This window comes from Theropithecus gelada, chromosome 3 (assembly GCF_003255815.1).
Source record: "Theropithecus gelada isolate Dixy chromosome 3, Tgel_1.0, whole genome shotgun sequence".
Classification (NCBI taxonomy): Eukaryota; Metazoa; Chordata; class Mammalia; order Primates; family Cercopithecidae; genus Theropithecus; species Theropithecus gelada.
Window position 1 is genome coordinate 174,228,559 of NC_037670.1, and position 16,945 is coordinate 174,245,503.

At 60.9% G+C, this 16,945-nt stretch overlaps 1 protein-coding gene across 1 annotated transcript in view; it reads left to right on the top strand.

Moving 5' to 3' along the window:
* Positions 1 to 16,945, top strand: part of SSPO (SCO-spondin) — a 57,017-nt gene that overhangs the window by 27,641 nt on the left and 12,431 nt on the right. The window contains 27 exon segments of the mRNA XM_025379868.1: positions 109 to 200; positions 1,452 to 1,625; positions 1,937 to 2,101; positions 2,788 to 3,040; positions 4,277 to 4,323; positions 4,503 to 4,673; positions 5,062 to 5,193; positions 5,410 to 5,555; positions 7,505 to 7,599; positions 8,250 to 8,302; positions 8,496 to 8,702; positions 8,851 to 9,021; positions 9,146 to 9,225; positions 10,238 to 10,407; positions 10,963 to 11,009; positions 11,101 to 11,292; positions 11,412 to 11,582; positions 11,813 to 12,013; positions 12,344 to 12,440; positions 12,544 to 12,743; positions 13,027 to 13,193; positions 14,299 to 14,429; positions 14,554 to 14,777; positions 15,140 to 15,181; positions 15,330 to 15,485; positions 16,008 to 16,217; positions 16,417 to 16,584. Coding sequence (XP_025235653.1) covers positions 109 to 200; positions 1,452 to 1,625; positions 1,937 to 2,101; positions 2,788 to 3,040; positions 4,277 to 4,323; positions 4,503 to 4,673; positions 5,062 to 5,193; positions 5,410 to 5,555; positions 7,505 to 7,599; positions 8,250 to 8,302; positions 8,496 to 8,702; positions 8,851 to 9,021; positions 9,146 to 9,225; positions 10,238 to 10,407; positions 10,963 to 11,009; positions 11,101 to 11,292; positions 11,412 to 11,582; positions 11,813 to 12,013; positions 12,344 to 12,440; positions 12,544 to 12,743; positions 13,027 to 13,193; positions 14,299 to 14,429; positions 14,554 to 14,777; positions 15,140 to 15,181; positions 15,330 to 15,485; positions 16,008 to 16,217; positions 16,417 to 16,584 — 3,962 coding nt within the window.

A 16,945-nucleotide genomic window follows, 5' to 3' on the forward strand; every position in this document is an offset into this window, starting at 1 on the left:
CAGGCTAGCCCTGAGGGGGTGGTAGGGGGAAGATGGTGGACAGGTGATGAAGGATGAAGAAGGCAGGGAGAGAGCAGAGCAGGTGCTGAGGGCTGCCTCTCTCCCCAGGTCTCCCTCCAACCCTCCGGCAGCCTGGGGAGGCGCCCCCTGTGAAGGTGACAGGCAGGAACTGCAGGGCTGCCACACAGAGTGTGGGACAGGTATAGCCGGGAGCCTGGATGCAGGAGCCCCCTCTTCCTCCTCCCAATTCTGTACCCTGGGAACACACAGGATGGGACCCACTGGCCACTCTATGTGGGGGATCGGTAACGCCTCTGCAGTCTGAGAGGCAGCCCTTGAACTGGCCTTGGTGGAGGGGCTTTGATAGGGAGAGGCAGAGACTCCCGCCCAGACTGCCCAGGCGCCAGGAGCAGGCTGGCCTGGGTGGAGCAGGCGACTGCAGAGCTGGGCGAGAGAGGTGAGGCTGAGGGTTTGAGGGAGGCCAGCAGCAGCATTTAGAGGCCAGGTGAAGGTGCCAGATGGTTTCTCTCTTTCCACCCACCGGGTGCCCCTCAGACAGTGCCTGTGTCAATGGAGGTCTCTGCAGAGCAGACCCAGCCTCACTGGTGTGCAGGGCAATGGGATGAGGTGGGCAAGGGGAAAGAGAGGAGTCGGGGAGGGGAGGGGGAAGAGAGGCAGGGCGCATCCGGGGTCTGGGCCAGGATCTTTGCAGTAGGAGGGAAAGAGGGGCCAGTGGGGAGTGGCTGGTGGGACATTGACAGTGTCCACAGGGACTCTTAATTAGTTTCTGGTATAGAAGGATCAGGAAGCGTTGATCTGGGGGAAACATGAGGATTTTTGGTGGTCCTTCCTGCTGAGATGCTGTCCGAGTCCAGGAGAGAGATGTGGGAATGTAGTCGAGCCCAGGTTCACAGGAGGCTCCGTGCCTGGCTCTGAGGGTGAGAAGTGGGGCTGGAGGCCGGGTGCGGTGGCCCACGCCTGTAATTCCAGCACCTTGGGAGGCCAAGGTGGGAGGATTGCTTGAGGCCAGGAGTTCAAGACCAGCCTGGGTAACAGAGAGAGACCCCATCTCTAAAAAAAATAAAAAAATAAAAACTGTAGCTGGCCGTGGTGGCGCAGGTCCGTGGTCCTAGCTCCTCGGGAGGCTGAGATGGGAGATCACGTGAGCTTAGGAGGTAGAGGCTGCAGCAAGCGATAAGCATGCCCACTGCACTCCAGCTGACAGGTCCTGTCCTCAACCCCCCAAAACAGAAAAAAAGACTGGGGGGGGGGTCCCAGCAAGTGAGCTGAGAAGGGGCAGAGGCTGCACCCTGAGCCCAGAGCAGCCTCCCTCCTTGTGAGCCCTCTTTTGCCCACCTAGTTTCTCAGACCTAACCCAGGCTCCCCGACCCTCCCCAGCCCTGCCAGAAAAGGCCTTTGCACAAATGGCCTGTCCTGTTCACCCTCCCCAGAGGTGCTGGGCTGGACGCCCTGGACTTCCTGGTCCTCCTGCTCCCAGAGCTGCCTTGTCCCCGGAGGGGGCCCTGGCTGGCGCAGTCGTTCCCGACTCTGCCCCAGCCCTGGGGATTCATCCTGCCCAGGAGAGGCCACCCAGGAGGAGCCCTGCAGCCCCCCTGTATGCCCAGGTACTCCCCCTCAGGCTCAGGTGTGGCTCGGACACTGGGGTGGGATGAGAAGCAAAGAAGAATGCCCCCTTGAGCCGGTTCTAGATACCTGGAGGGGGGGCCAAGGGTTGGAGCAAACCTGGCTGTTGTCCTTAAGCCTCTCCCACCCCAGCCATCACCCAGGAAGCCAGCCTGAGTGGTAGATGTTGGTGGGAGCTAGAGGCTGCAGTTAAGACTCTGCAAGCTACACAGCTCCAGCCCCACAATGCCCTACCCTGGACTGCCTTTGCCGTGCTGGTGTCTGTGACTCTGGATTGGGCTCTTCCTGGCAGTGCCAAGCATCTGGGGTCTGTGGGCTCCCTGGTCCACTTGCTCAGCCCCCTGTGACGGAGGCATCCAGACACGTGGGCGTAGCTGCTCCAGCTTGGCTCCTGGGGACACCTCGTGCCCAGGACCCCACAGTCAGACCAGGGACTGCAACACGCAGCCCTGCACAGGTACCAGACTCTCTGCCTGTTTTGCAGCGGGCCTCCCTGGCCCAGCTCCTGGGGATTTTGACCTTTTCCCCACCCTCACCTTCGCCCATCACTGTCCTCTGACTCCAGGCCAGGTAATGCCTGGAGCTAACGGAGCCTGGGATTTCCTGTGTCTCTTCTAGCTCCCTGCCTCTCCCACCTGCCTGGGACCAGGTCCCAGCAGCTGTAGCCCCTCAGCCCTTTGCTCTTCTTTGGTGGAGGCAAGCCTCCTTCCCCAGAGAACAGGCTCCCCGAGGGAGTCAGACTGGCCTTCCTCTGGGCAGAACACACTCACGGCCAGAATCGTGGGGGAGCAGAGCTCGTCGTACTTTGAAGCCCCTGGCCCCTTCCTTACTCTCTCTCATCCTCTGAGCGCTCCTTCTATCCCAGATGACTAGAGTCCTTGTGGTCTGTTTTCAATAATATTTGTATTAAAATGGAGCAAAGCCGTGACTGTGTACTGGTGCCATCCCAGACACTGGAGCAAAGCTGTGAGGGTAGGGGCAGGAGGCGTGGCTTCTTTAGCACACTATTGCCTGGCAGGCTGCCGCCCCATGCCCTTCTTGCAGGTTCTGTTCCGCCCCTCTGCCTCCTTTCCCTTCCCATCCCTTCCCATCCCTTCCCATCCCTCCTGCCCCTGCTGAGACCTGCTTTGTCTTCCTATCCAGCCCAGTGCCCAGAGAACATGGTGTTCCGCTCAGCAGAGCAGTGTCGCCAGGAGGGGGGTCCTTGCCCTCGGCTGTGCCTGACGCACGGCCCTGGGATAGAGTGTTCGGGCTTCTGCGCCCCTGGCTGCACCTGCCCCCCTGGTCTCTTCCTGCACAATGCTAGCTGCCTGCCCCGCAGTCAGTGCCCCTGCCAGCTGCACGGGCAGCTCTATGCACCAGGAGCAATGGCTCGCCTGGATTCCTGCAACAACTGGTGGGTCATAGCATTGGGGCAGGGTGGGAGAGGGGCCGGGGATCTAGGGGTGGGCAGGCGTGGGCTCCCTCCCACAAACACACCCCGTGGTGGGGTGCTCCGTTCCCCAAACACAACACAGCAGCCACGGGTGCCAGGCAGGGTCCTGGGAATACTAGAGCGAGTGGTCATCCCCATTTGACTTATGGGAAGATTGGGTCTCAGATCGATGGAGCGATTTGTGATAGAACTAGAGATGGGAAGGGGTCTAACCTCTCATCACAGCTTTCTCTGGTTCTCTTTCCTGAATATAACTTCATACCTGGGATCCACTTGATTTCTGTTCAGAAACATTCAAGTGCCCACCAAGCTGACATCAGGACCTGCCAGCAGAGGGTGCTCAAGCCATTTCCCTCTTTTTTCTTTTTCTTTCACTTCGTTTCCTTTTTTTTTTGAGATGGAGTCTTGCTCTGTCGCCCAGGCTGGAGTGCAGTGGTGCGATCTCAGCTCATTGCAACCTCTGCCTCTCAGCTCACTGCAACCTCCACCTCCCGGGTTCAAGCAATTCTCCTGCCTCAGCCTCCCTAGTAGCTGGGATTACAGGCACCTACCGCCATGCCAGGCTAATTTTTGTATTTTCAGTAGAGACAGGGTTTCACCATTTGGCCAGGCTGGTCTCCAACTCCTGACCTCAAGTGATCCACCTGCCTCAGCCTCCCAAAGTGCTCGGATTACAGGCATGAGCCACTGCACCCGGGCCATTCTTCATTTCCCTCTTACTTTTTACTTTATATACCCTGCCCCTCCTTCGATTTCCTCCTCCTTCATTCTTCTTCCCTCCTGTCCTTTCTTTCTCACTTTTTGTCTCTCTGATCTTTTTCTGGGACCTCCAGTATTTGATAAATAGGCTTTAAAACATGTATTGGGGAGAACAGCAAGTGTGGAGAAGTACCCAGTTCTCCCTCCTAGAAGAACTCCAGCTCTCTCTAAATCCCTCCTCCCTGCCCCCGGCCCTCGAGGTCATTTCCCAATAAATACAAATGGATGAGACCTTGGGACAAAGGACAGCACAGAGCTTGGGTGTTGTGGGGCTCACTGAGGGTGCATCGTGAACTTCACAGAGGGCGTGGGCAGCAGGCTTCACACCCCAGACCCTCGGGTTTCTCTTCTGCAGTGGCCTCAGCTGCTTCCCCGGGGGTAAGGGCTGACTGTGGCCGTGATGGCCAGGTAGAGCCTTACTGCCGCCTCTCTCTGCAGCACCTGTGTCTCCGGGGAGATGGCATGCACCTCGGAGCACTGCCCAGGTACCCCCATGCTTGGGGCACAGGAATTGGGCAGTGGTGGGTCCTCAGGGACCATAGGGGAGTTAGGCCCCTTCTGAGATAAACGCCTGGGAGCTCGGTGGTCCCCAGGGAAGTTAGGGTATGAAAAGACTGACCTGGTTTCACACACACTGCCCTCTGCCCCCAACACGCCCTGGCAGTGGCCTGTGGCTGGAGTCCCTGGACCCCGTGGAGTCTCTGTAGCCGCAGCTGCAACGTGGGCATTCGGCGCCGTTTCCGGGCAGGCACTGCACCCCCAGCTGCCTTTGGGGGTGCTGAGTGCCAAGGCCCCACCATGGAGGCTGAATTCTGCAGCCTGCGGCCATGCCGAGGTGAGAGCTCGGACTGAGGTCCTGAGACCTCCTTAAAGAACCTTCCAGAGAGAAGCCAAGAAGACTCCCATCACCCCCCACCCTGAACCTCCAGAGAAGTGCAAGAGACTTCGTTAAGAGATGCCACTAAGAGGTTGTCCCCAGAGACTCCTTGAGGGTCTGTTCCCTAACAGGGCCCCTCCTCAGAGTAGCCCCAGCTTCTCTCTAGAGACCAGCCCAGTTCTAGGCCGAATACTGGAGCCCCTCAAGCAGGTGTGAGGCACCTTAGGTAGGATATGACACTACAGGTGAAGCGGTGGAGGGATCCCAGGGGTGTCTGGGTGGGAGGAGGAGAAGGTGAGGTGGGCACGAGAGGCAGGGCCTGTGGTGACCTGGGTACCACCCCCAGGTCCTGGTGGGGAGTGGGGCCCTTGGTCTCCATGCTCCGTGCCCTGCGGTGGTGGCTACAGGAACCGCACCCGGGGCAGTGGCCTGCACAGCCCCATGGAGTTCTCCACCTGTGGCCTGCAGCCCTGCACAGGTGAGGGCTGCCCTGGGGACCCTCCAGTTCTCATTCTTACCAACCCAGGGCACTGTCAACCCCCTGTCCGCCACCCCAGCACAGCCCTGTCCCTCAGCCGTTGTGCAGCCCCCATGACCACCCCACCCATACCCAGAGCTGGTGCCTCTCCCAGGTTGGGAGCTCAGGGGAGAGCTGAGTGCTCTGGGGCTGGGCTGTCAACTTCTATGTCCCCAGGGCCAGTGCCTGGCGTGTGTCCCAGGGGCAAGCAGTGGCTGGACTGTGCCCAGGGCCCTGCCTCCTGTGCAGAGCTCAGCGCTTCAAGAGGAACTAACAAGACCTGCCACCCTGGCTGCCACTGCCCCTCTGGGATGCTCCTGCTGGTGAGTGTCCCCGTGCCTGGCCCCAGCGAGGCCTCCGCACAGCTTGGGGACCGTGGGGTGGCAGGGAAGGGACAGGCAGGATCTGGGCAGCGAAGAACAAAGGGTATGGGGCTGGAGACAGGGAGACCCTGCAAGGTTGAGGAAAGGGTACTGAACTCATGGGCCATAACTCAGCTCCGGCAGGAACCAGCAGGGGATCCTGGGCAGGTCTCATCCCTCTCCCATCTCCCTCCCCTGGTCCGCCATCTGTCTTGACTCTTCCCACCTGTGTGAGCCTCCTGGGGCTGCTGTCACCGAGTGCCTGAGATCCTGGGCAGGTCTCATCCCTCACCCCTCCCTCCCCCTGTCCCCCATCTGTCTTCCCTCTCCCCACCTGTGTGAGCCTCCTGGGGCTGCTGCCACTGAGTGCCATGCACTGGGGGGGGTTCTTGAGCAGCGGCCCCTGATGGTCTCACAGATCCTAGAAGCCCAGGATCATGGTGTTGGCGGGTAGGCTCCTTCTGAGGGCTGCAAGGGAGACTGTTCAAGGCCTCTCTCCTCTTTTGGGAGTTTGCCGGAAATCCTTGGCACTCCTTGGTGTATAGGTGGCCTTCTCCCTGTCTCTTCATGTCATCTTCCCACATTTTCTCTTCTTATAAAGGACACAAGATGCATTAAAACTAGGGCCACCTCAGTGACCTCCTTTTAACCCAATCACCTCTGTACAGACCTCATCTCCAAATAAGCTCCCATTCCTAGGGACTGGGGCTAGGACTTGAACTTGAGGGTTTGGGGGGCCACAATGCAGCCCATGGGCCACCCACCTCTGTTTCTTCACTGGTGAAAAATGGTGATAGATCTAGAAGGTCTTTGTGAATTGTCCCTGCTCAAGTGCTCTGTGCACTGTGTTATCACCAGTTATTTATCGAGCACCTACTGTATGTTTAGTCTCTGGCTGAGCGGTTCTGTGGGGGAAGGAGTAGTCTCTGCCCTCAAGAAGCATCCAGTCTGGGGAAACCAGACCCAGAGCCCCTAAAATGAAGATGAAGCCATCAGATGGGCAGGAAGTGAGCTTTGCACATTGTGGAGTAGGCTAGGTCAGCCATGGAGGGCTCCCTGTAGGAGGTGGTCCTGACTTGAACATCAGAGATTGGAGGGTGTGGAGAGTAGGGAGGCATGGCAGGCTTCCTGGAGGAGGTGGTCCTGCACTTGAAGATCTGAGATTGGAGAGCAGAGAGGTGGCCACTCTAGTCAGAGGGTGGTGGGAATTGGGGCTAGGAAATGCTGGCTGCATGGTGGGATTGAACAAAGCCGTGGGGTGAGTCATAGGGTGTGGTTAAGGGACATGTTGTAATCATATCTGAGTTCAAATCAGGCTCTTTTACTAGTAGCCCAGCGAGCTTGGGGGTAGTATTCCCGTGCCTCAGTTCGTTCCTTTGTAAATTAGGGTAAAATTACAGCCAGTCATAGGAGTCAGTGAGACGGCGCAGGGAAAGTGCTTCCCAGGCCCTGGCCCGTACACTTCAGTGCATTCGACTTTGAATCGTGTGCCACAAGACGGCTGTTTATTTTAAATCTGAAGGACTTCTGTCTAGTCTGCCTGTGCACCATGTTTTTCTGTTTTTATTTTGTTGATGAAAGTGTGTCTTTTCCTACCATTGCTGTACAAATTGCACAGTTCATGTTTTCATGGCTGACTTCATGGGGATTCGACAGTTCAGTCTCATGTCCTGCAATTTAAGATGGTCTTTTTCTCCTAGAAATTGGAGGGTCCATGCCCCCATGGCCCCCAAGCCGATGGTCCGCATTTGCCTGGCAGGAGGGCAGTGGGGAGAGCTGCATGTCTGTGGAAGGAGGGTGGGTGGCTTTTAAGGGGGAGCTTGAGGATTGCATTCGGGCTCTGACCAGGGGTGGGGAGCCCACGCCCAGCCCATCTGGAGCCAGAAGATGACAGAGGGTTTCGATTCCAGAACAACGTGTGTGTGCCCACCCAGGACTGCCCTTGTGCCCACGAGGGGCACCTCTACCCTCCAGGCAGCACTGTGGTTCGTCCATGTGAAAACTGGTGAGACACCACCCCCACCTCATTATGGCCCTGTGACTTCCGAGGACCCACTGTCCCTCCTCAGAGGCAGGGAATTTGGCTCCAGTTGGGGACACACGGGCCCTCCACCCCCAGCCCCTCGGCACAGTCGTCCAGCCCTCTAAGGCTGCACCTGCCTGTACCCCTCCCTTCCCCTGTCCCCCATCTGTCTTCCCTCTCTCACCCTGTGTGAGCCTCCTGGGGCTACTGCCACCGCGTGCCATGCACTGGGGGGCTTGAGCAGCAGCCCCTGATGGTCTCACAGATCCTGGAAGCCCAGGATCATGGTGTTGGCGGGTAGGCTCCTTCTGAGGGCTGCAAGGGAGACTGTTCAAGGCCTCTCTCCTCTTCTGGGAGTTTGCCGGAAATCCTTGGCACTCCTTGGTGTATAGGTGGCCTTCTCCCTGTCTCTTCACGTCATCTTCCCACATTTTCTCTTCTTATAAAGGACACAAGATGCATTAAAACTAGGGCCACCTCAGTGACCTCCTTTTAACCCAATCACCTCTGTACAGACCTCATCTTCAAATAAGCTCCCATTCCCAGCGACTGGGGCTAGGACTTGAACTTGAGGGTTTGGGGGGCCACAATGCAGCCCATGGTTGACCCTGACCCTCTGCTGCTCCCCACAGCTCCTGTGTCTCCGGGCTCATCGCCAACTGCAGCTCCTGGCCTTGTGTGGAGGGTAAGGAAGCATCCCCACTTCTGACTTGCACCCCAGTTCCCCCATCCCTCGGCTGCAGGAGCGGGCCAGGGCTGAGACTGGGGGAGGAAAGCCATCAGGAGGGGTGGGGAGCAGGGGCACCATGCTCCATCTTCAGCCTGTCCAGCTTGTGCCTATCCCCCTCCTGCCTGCCTGCCTCCTGGGCATCCCCTAGGTGAGCCCACGTGGTCACCCTGGACCCCTTGGAGCCAGTGTTCAGCCTCCTGTGGCCCTGCCCGACGCCATCGGCACCGGTTCTGTGCCAGGTCCCCCAGTGCAGCACCATCCACCGTGGCTCCGCTGTCCCTGCCAGCCACCCACACACCTCTCTGCCCAGGCCCCGAGGCTGAGGAGGAGCCATGTCTCCTGCCAGGGTGTGATCGTGAGTGCCTGCCTGCCCTGCCCACCTGGACCCTTCTGCGGAGCCCAGGGTGGTGCCCACTGTGCGCTGTGGATGCTGCTGCCTTGTACCAACTGTCCCCTGGCCCCAGCTAAGCCCTTCCTCACTCCTTCCTGTGCTGTCCCCCCAGGAGCTGGCGGATGGGGTCCATGGGGAACATGGTCCCACTGTAGCCGGAGCTGTGGGGGAGGCCTGCGGAGCCGGACCCGGGCCTGTGACCAGCCCCCACCCCAGGGCCTGGGGGATTACTGCGAGGGGCCACGGGCCCAGGGGGAGGCCTGCCAGGCTCTGCCCTGCCCAGGTACCTGCCAGGGATGGGGGTAGGGATCAGGGACGGAGGAAGGGGAGTTAGAGGAAGCATTCCAGGGAGACAGGTCAGGGTGGATGACCCCACACAGCTCTTAGTCCATCCTGTCTGCCCTCAGTGACCAACTGCACCGCCATTGAAGGGGCAGAGTATAGTCCCTGTGGCCCTCCATGCCCTCGCTCCTGTGATGACCTAGTGGTGAGTCCCAGCTCCCTTGGTACTGCCACCTGACCCAAGGCCCACTTTGCGGGAGGGCAGGGCATGGCTTTGGGCTCATGGCCTCTTTTGCTGGGGCCTGGACAGCCCAGCACAGGTGGGCATGGGTGGGGGCTCTGGCTTCAGTTCACAGAGCATGCCAGCCCATCCCAGAGAGACACCAGCCTCGCCCCATAGAGAGCCAGCCTCACCCGACAGCCCTTGTCTATAGATCAGACAATTATGACAGAAATGGCATAAACACGAAGGAAGGGGGAAATCATCTCGAACCTCATGAGCACGTTGGTGTCTAGACCTGCATGTGTGCGTGGGTGGGGGAGTGGGTGTCCACTGTGTGCCCACCCAGGCACCCTGGACACAAAGGGAAGCAAACATAGGGTCACCACGGAGCCCACATTTTGGGCTGAGCAAGACGGACATGCAGGAAAGAATGGACACAGTAGGGGCCATGAAGAATGAGGTAGGGCTTCGAGGCCTTGGGTGTGGAGGGGCTAAGGGAGATGGGGACAGGGAGGAGAAAGAGGAGGAGTTAGAAGAGGAGAAGAGAAGGTCGTTGCAGGCAGTGCCTGCTCCCAGCCGCCCCAGGACCTCCCAGCTCCTTCCCAAACTGCCCCCTTGCCCAGCCAGCTCCCCAAGTTCTAGAGAGGTCTGGGACATGACCCAGGTCCCAGGCCATCAGTCCAGGTCACCTGCTGGAATTGGGGTTTTACATTTGGGAACACCTAGCTCCAAATCCCTGCCCCAGGGAGCCAAAGGGAACCTGCTCAGCTGCTCCTCCCTCCCCTCCACCCCCAGGGAGGGGCCAACCCAGAGACTCCAGTGGAAACTGCAAGGCTGGGTCCCCTTCCTGCCTTTCTCATTGGCACCACAAGGTGTACTCTGTGTTTAAAACGTGAGGCCTCTGTCATACTTTCCTCCCCAGCCCCTTGTTCCGTTGTCTTCCCTGCATAGCTTTCCTTTTTCTGCTGATGGCCCCCCACTTACTGTCCCCCAGCACTGCGTGTGGCGCTGCCAGCCTGGCTGCTACTGTCCACCAGGCCAGGTACTGAGTTCCAACGGGGCCATCTGCGTGCAGCCGGGTCACTGCGACTGCCTGGACCTGCTGACCGGGCAGCGGCACCATCCGGGTGCTCAGCTGGCAAGGCCTGACGGCTGCAACCACTGGTAAGGGGCCCCCGCCGTGGTGGGAGGCAGGGATGCCAGCAGGAGTCGCCCCACTTCATCCCATGCTCTTGAGCTCTCCGGAGTCTCCGCGGATGGTCACATTTGCCCCCCACAATCCCTGAGCAGATGTGGGCAGGCACCATGACCTGTGTCTGATAGGCGAGGAAGCTGAAGCTAAGCCTGTGTGTCTGCAGGGGCTGGGCGTGTGCTCAGGGGCAAGAGGGGTCTGGGCAGGAGGAGCCTGGGCAGGAGGAGTGACAGATATGGCATTCACAACCCATCTGACCACACAGTTGGCTCCCGGGTACCTGTAGTCCTTCGTCAAGAGAAGGCATCGGCTGGTGACCCCGAGAGGGCCAACTAAGTGGGACAGGGAGCAGGATGGGGAGGCACTGGAGAGCTGGGAGAACAATGGATGGGGCACTGTCTGGAAGAACACTGAGGATCAATCATAAGGATGAGGGGAGGGGAGAGGCAGTGGGGGGGTGCAGGGTTAGGGTTTGGGGTGGGACTGAGCTGCTGCCTCTTCCTTCTGTGTCTGCACCCCCTGCCCAGCACCTGCCTGGAGGGGAGGCTGAACTGCACAGACCTGCCCTGCCCAGGTATGTGCCCAGCTTGGAGGGAGGCAAAGAGGGGGGCCTGGGACCGGGGAAGGGATGGGTTGCACCCCAGTGCCCTCCGTTCTCCTCACAGTGCCCGGAGGCTGGTGCCCATGGTCGGAGTGGACACTGTGCTCCCAGCCCTGCAGGGGCCAGACCAGGAGCCGCTCCAGGGCCTGCACCTGCCCCACTCCTCAGCATGGGGGTGCCCCATGCACCGGGGAGACTGGGGAGGCAGGGGCCCAGCATCAGAGGGAGGCCTGCCCCAGCTCTGCCACGTGCCCAGGTGTGATGCCCCACGAGGCCTACGTCCCTCCCGCAAAAGGCCCTAAACCCCTGCTCCAACCCCGCTGACCTGGGGCCTCCTGGGCCTCCTAATGCCGGTGATCTGTCTTCCTGGCACAGTGGACGGAGCCTGGGGCCCATGGGGGCCATGGTCTTCCTGCGACACGTGCTTGGGGCAGTCCCACCGGAGCCGGGCATGCAGCCAGCCCCCCACCCCTGAGGGAGGGAGGCCCTGCCCTGGGAGCCACACGCAGAGTCGCCCTTGCCAGGACAATTCCACCCGGTGCACAGGTCAGGCTTCAGTAAGGTCTAGGAGGGCGCCTCTAAGTCTAGGGAGATGCTGACTCTGGCCTCTGATCTCCACACATATCATGTCACTCTCTCAAGGGACAGTTCCCAGGCCATCAGTCATGGACCTGGTCAAGGCGGTGGGCCCGAGTGGGGGATAGGCATGGCAGGAGGTCTGCAGATCCCTCAGGATGCCCTTCCATGACCACCCTCTCTGCTTTCTTCCTGCCTAGACTGTGGGGGTGGCCAGAGCCTGCACCCCTGTGGGCAGCCCTGCCCCCGCTCCTGCCAGGACCTGTCCCCTGGGAGTGTGTGCCAGCCAGGCTCTGCGGGCTGCCAGCCCAGCTGTGGGTGCCCCTTGGGCCAGCTCTCCCAGGATGGGCTGTGCGTGCCCCTGGCCCGCTGCCGCTGCCAGTACCAGCCTGGAGCCATGGGTGAGTGCCTCCCCTCTCCCCCAGGCCCCAGCACTGCAGTGCCACCTGTCCAGCCCCTGTGCCACTTCCCCGGGGGCCCAGCCTGGGGCTGCAGGACAAAAATGAGCAATTACCAGCTCTCTAGGCCTTTGTGTCCCTCAACCCACCCCACCCCCCACCCCCAAACCCAGGGCTGTCTGGTTGGAGCGTCTACCTCCCTTGTTCAGGACATAGGGTGCCATGCAGTAGAGGCAAGAGGGTGGGGAGTAGAAGGCCATGGGGTGGGAGAAAGGATGGATGGGGGGAGCTGAGCTATCTGGAGCCCCCACCCCCCACTCCTGTGCCCCTCAGGGATCCCTGAGAACCAGAGTCGGTCAGCAGGGTCTAGGTTTAGCTCCTGGGAGAGCCTGGAACCAGGAGAGGTGATCACTGGGCCGTGCGACAACTGGTAAGCCAAGAAAAGTAGGGACAGGGAGGCGCGTAGAGCCCAGGAGGGGAGCCCTCAGGGCATGGGGCTGGTCCTGTCTCTGAAGTCCCTCCCTTGTCCCCAGCACCTGTGTGGCAGGCATTCTGCAATGCCAGGAGGTGCCCGGCTGCCCGGACCCTGGGCTGTGGAGCTCTTGGGGCCCTTGGGAAGACTGCAGTGTTTCGTGTGGGGGTGGGGAGCAGCTGCGCTCCCGGCGCTGTGCCCGTCCTCCCTGCCCAGGGCCTGCCCGCCAGAGCCGCACATGCAGCACGCAGGTCTGCAGAGGTGAGCGCCAGCCCGGGACCTAACCCCCCTCTGACCTTTGAGTCCCATCCTGGCCTTTGACCCTGACTCATGGTTGCCTTTTGGCCTTTCCCTCCTCACTCCCACCTGTCCCCCAGTGCCCTCCTACCATCGATGGACAAGTGAAGGAGGACTCAGCCAGACTGTGGGAGCCTGTGGGAGGGGGCAGTGCCTATGGCAGGGGGATGGGCAGGTGAAAGGCACTCCCTGAGGTGGGCAGTGAGGGCCGGGGCTGGAGCAGGTGCTGATGTGTCTGCTGCCTCAGAGGCAGGTTGCCCGGCTGGCCGCCTGTACCGCGAGTGCCAGCCCGGCGAGGGATGCCCCTTCTCCTGCACCCACATCACGCAGCAGGTGGGCTGCTTCTCTGAGGGCTGCGAGGAGGGCTGCCACTGCCCTGAGGGCACCTTCCAGCACCGCCTGGCCTGTGTGCAGGTCAGAACCTGTCCACCCCACAACCTGTCCACAACTCCTTGCCCTCCCTGCCCTCCCTGCCCTTCCTTTTCCTGTCCCCTCTGTCATGTCTGTCACTTTTGCAGACCCTGTCACCCCTGGGCAGGCCCCTAAGCAGAATACAGGCTGGTGAGGCCACCTGAGGCCTCTGCTGACAGCGTCGGGGGCAGGCAGACTTAGACGCAGACTCCTGGGGTCCTTGGTTCCCCGGGAATGGGGGACACCTGCTGCCTCTGGACTTGCCTGGCCTCTGCTCCTGACCGGCACATCTCCCAACCCCGCCGGGGCTCTCACCCGCCCCTATGTTTCCCGCTGACCCGTCACCCTGGCAGGGAGGGGCAGTTTCCTGCCAGGTTCTCATGTCCCCCAACCTCACTGGCCCAGCCTCACCTTCCTGTCCTCCACTGTGGGGCATGGGTCTTCACCGCTTCTTTCTTGCCTATCACACACTTGTGGGAACAGTGCCCCTCACCTTCACTCCCCTTGGCCCCAGCTGGTCCCCCGCTGTGCATCCCAGCGGCAGCCGGGGCCAGCTCTGCTCTGCTGAGCCCAGCGGGCACACAGGGATCCCTTTCCTAATCCTAAGGCCGGCTGCCCAGTGGCCACCCCTGAGCCAGAGTTCCAGGATGCCATAGCCAGGAGGGACCAGAGCTGCTACTTACCTGGTCTCACCTCCTAGACCTAGAGATGGTGACAGTGAGACCCAGAGAGGGGAGGGGACACACCAAGGTCACACACAGCAGCAGAGCCAGACCCAACCCTAACATCCCGATTCCTGGCTGAGGCTCTTTCTGCCCCCCCACCACATCTGAGTCTGTGAGGGCCTGTGTTGGTGCCTCCTTGTGTCCTGCTGGGCACTCTGTGTGGGGAAGCCAGCTCAGGCCAAGCCCAGGCCATGCCCCTCTCATGGTGTGCTCATTTCCCTGACGTGGGTGAACAGCCCCTGCTCCTCGAAATGCTTTCCTGGAGCCTGAAGCCCTCTTCTGGGTCCTCACACTGACCCTCCCCAAGTCTCTCCAGGGGATGTGCCCGGCCTTGGGTGGGTGGCCTATGCTGTAATGCTGTCTGCTCTGCCCCACTTCCCCAGGAGTGCCCTTGTGTGCTGACAGCCTGGCTACTGCAGGAGCTGGGAGCCGCCAGAGCTGACCCTGGTCAGTCCCTCGGGCCTGGAGATGAGCTCGGCTCGGGTCAGACACTTCATACAAGCTGCGGCAACTGGTGAGGGGGATGGTGAGGGTCAAGGAGATTTTCAGTGGAGGGAGGGGTTAGAGGGTAAGAGACCAGGAACCCCAGTCTGCCCTCTGACCCCACCTGGGCTGGGTTAACCTGGCTCTTCCCCCAGCTCCTGTGCACATGGGACGCTGTCTTGCTCCCTGGAGGACTGCTTTGAGGCCGGTGGTGGTTTCGGTCCCTGGAGCCCATGGGGCCCATGCTCCCGCTCCTGTGGTGGGCTGGGCACCCGCACCCGCAGCCGCCAGTGTGTGCTCCCCATGCCCGTCCCCAGTGGTCAGGGCTGCCGTGGGCCCCGCCAGGGCCTTGAGTACTGCCCCAGCCCAGACTGCCCTGGTAAGGACAACAGGAAGGTGGTGGGCAGGGCTGGGGTCAGGATGGCACTGGACAAACATCTAGGAGGTCTTCTTGGAGGAGGCAGTATCTGAGGGGTTTTGAGGGAGGGAGGGAACTTTGACCAGTATTGGAAGGAAAGGAACGGCTTGAGCAAAGGCCTTGATCCTGCAGTGAAGTGCTGTGCTTGGGGCCTGGGTGTCCACAGGAGCTCAAGCTGAGGAGGGCTGGACTAGATAGCTGTGAGCCCACAGTGCCAGCTGCCAGCTTTAGGTGAGCCCACAGTGCCAGCTGCCAGCCTTAGGCGGGGTCCTGGTGCACTGTGGGTACAAAAACATTTCTGAGTGGGGTTTCCTTTGGCACAGGGGCTGAAGGGTCCACGGTGGAGCCAGTGACAGGCCTTCCAGGTAGCTCCAGACTCCCTGCACCTCTGCCTCATGGCCTCCCTGTGGGAAGAGCAAGCCCAGGGACCCTTTCCCCCTCCCCTGCTTCCTGGAGAGGCTGAAGCTCAGGGCCGACTCATCCAGGAGGCGCCCTCCCCACTCCCTCCCCCAGGTGGCTGGGGCCCGTGGTCCTCCTGGTCCCCCTGCTCCAGAAGCTGCACAGACCCTGCTCGCCCTGCATGGCGCAGCCGCACCCGCCTCTGCCTGGCTAACTGCACCATGGGTGACCCATTACAGGAGCGCCCCTGCAACCTGCCCTCGTGCACAGGTGCACCTTCCAGCCTCAACCTCTGACCCCAGCCACCACCCTCAGACAACTCATTGTAACCCCCAAGTTCCAACATCTAATACCTCTCAAGTAATCATTGGTTTCTAGTGTTGACATCTCATTTCAAATCAGTGGCTGACTCCGGGCTCTGGGTCCTCTTTGCCAACCTCAGCAGCTGCTGGGGAGCCCAACTTCCAGCACATCCCTTGTTCTCTTGTGTGTGTGCTGAACTCTCCAGCCACCCGAAGGTCCCACCCAAATCCCTCTGCAGCCCTGTGAGTCTGGGATTACTGTCCCCAATGAGAAAAGGGGATACTGAGGCCCAGTTGTCAAAGCCGCACAGTAGTCAAAATGTCAGATCCAGACGGAGAGCCCAGAGCTCTGGACGAGGCTGGCCTGGGTGGTAGAGTTCTACCCTTAAGCCTGGGTGGTGGAGTTCTATCCTTAAGCTGGGAGCAGAGGGGAAAGGCTGGGCAGGTGTCGTGCAGCCGGGACTGGCTCCAGCTCCGCTTTGTGTCACAGAGCTGCCCCTGTGCCCTGGCCCTGGCTGTGGGGCTGGGAACTGTTCCTGGACCTCCTGGGCCCCGTGGGAACCTTGCTCCCGCAGCTGCGGGGTGGGTCAGCAGCGCCGCCTGCGGGCATACCGTCCCCCTGGGCCCAGCGGGCACTGGTGCCCCGACATCCTTACCGCCTACCAAGAGCGCCGCTTCTGTAACCTGCGAGCCTGCCCAGGTAAGGCAGCTGGGGGAGACCAGGGCGTACCCTAGGCTCTGCCCCTGGAAGGCCCCTGGCATCAGTGCCCCCTCCCAGGCACCCAGCCTACCTGCGTGCACTTCCATCTCTCGCACCAGATCCTGACCCGGGCTCGTGGGAGAGGTGGGGGCCCCTGCCTGAGCCGACCCCTCAGGTGGCCGTTCTCTTTCCCACACAGTGCCCGGGGGCTGGTCACGCTGGAGTCCCTGGTCCTGGTGTGACCGCAGCTGTGGGGGAGGCCAATCCCTGAGAAGCCGCAGCTGCTCGAGCCCCCCACCCAAGAACGGGGGTGCCCCCTGTGCTGGGGAGCGGCACCAGGCCCGGCTCTGCAATCCCACGCCTTGTGGTATGTCAGTGGTGACAGTCCTGTCCCACCCCTATTGGGCTCCACTCTGCATGGGGCCTGGCTGCTACCTCATGGGCCAGTTTGGAAACTGAGCCCTCTGGGTGGATGGCTGGGCCTGGCATTGGGCAAGGATACCCTGAGCGTGTCTGTTGTCTGTGCCAAGGCCCAAAGATCCACCCCGGCCACCCCAACCAACAGGAGCTCCTCCTCTCGGCTTTCCCACCCCCAAGGTGGGAAAGAATCATCCAGTCCTGTCACGATTTTTGGAGGCTTTGACAGTGGCCCTGTCAGGAGCGGGCGTGGCACTTGTGGGTGGTGGATGGAGCCAGTGACTGTAGCTGAACCTGCGCCGCCTCCTGTC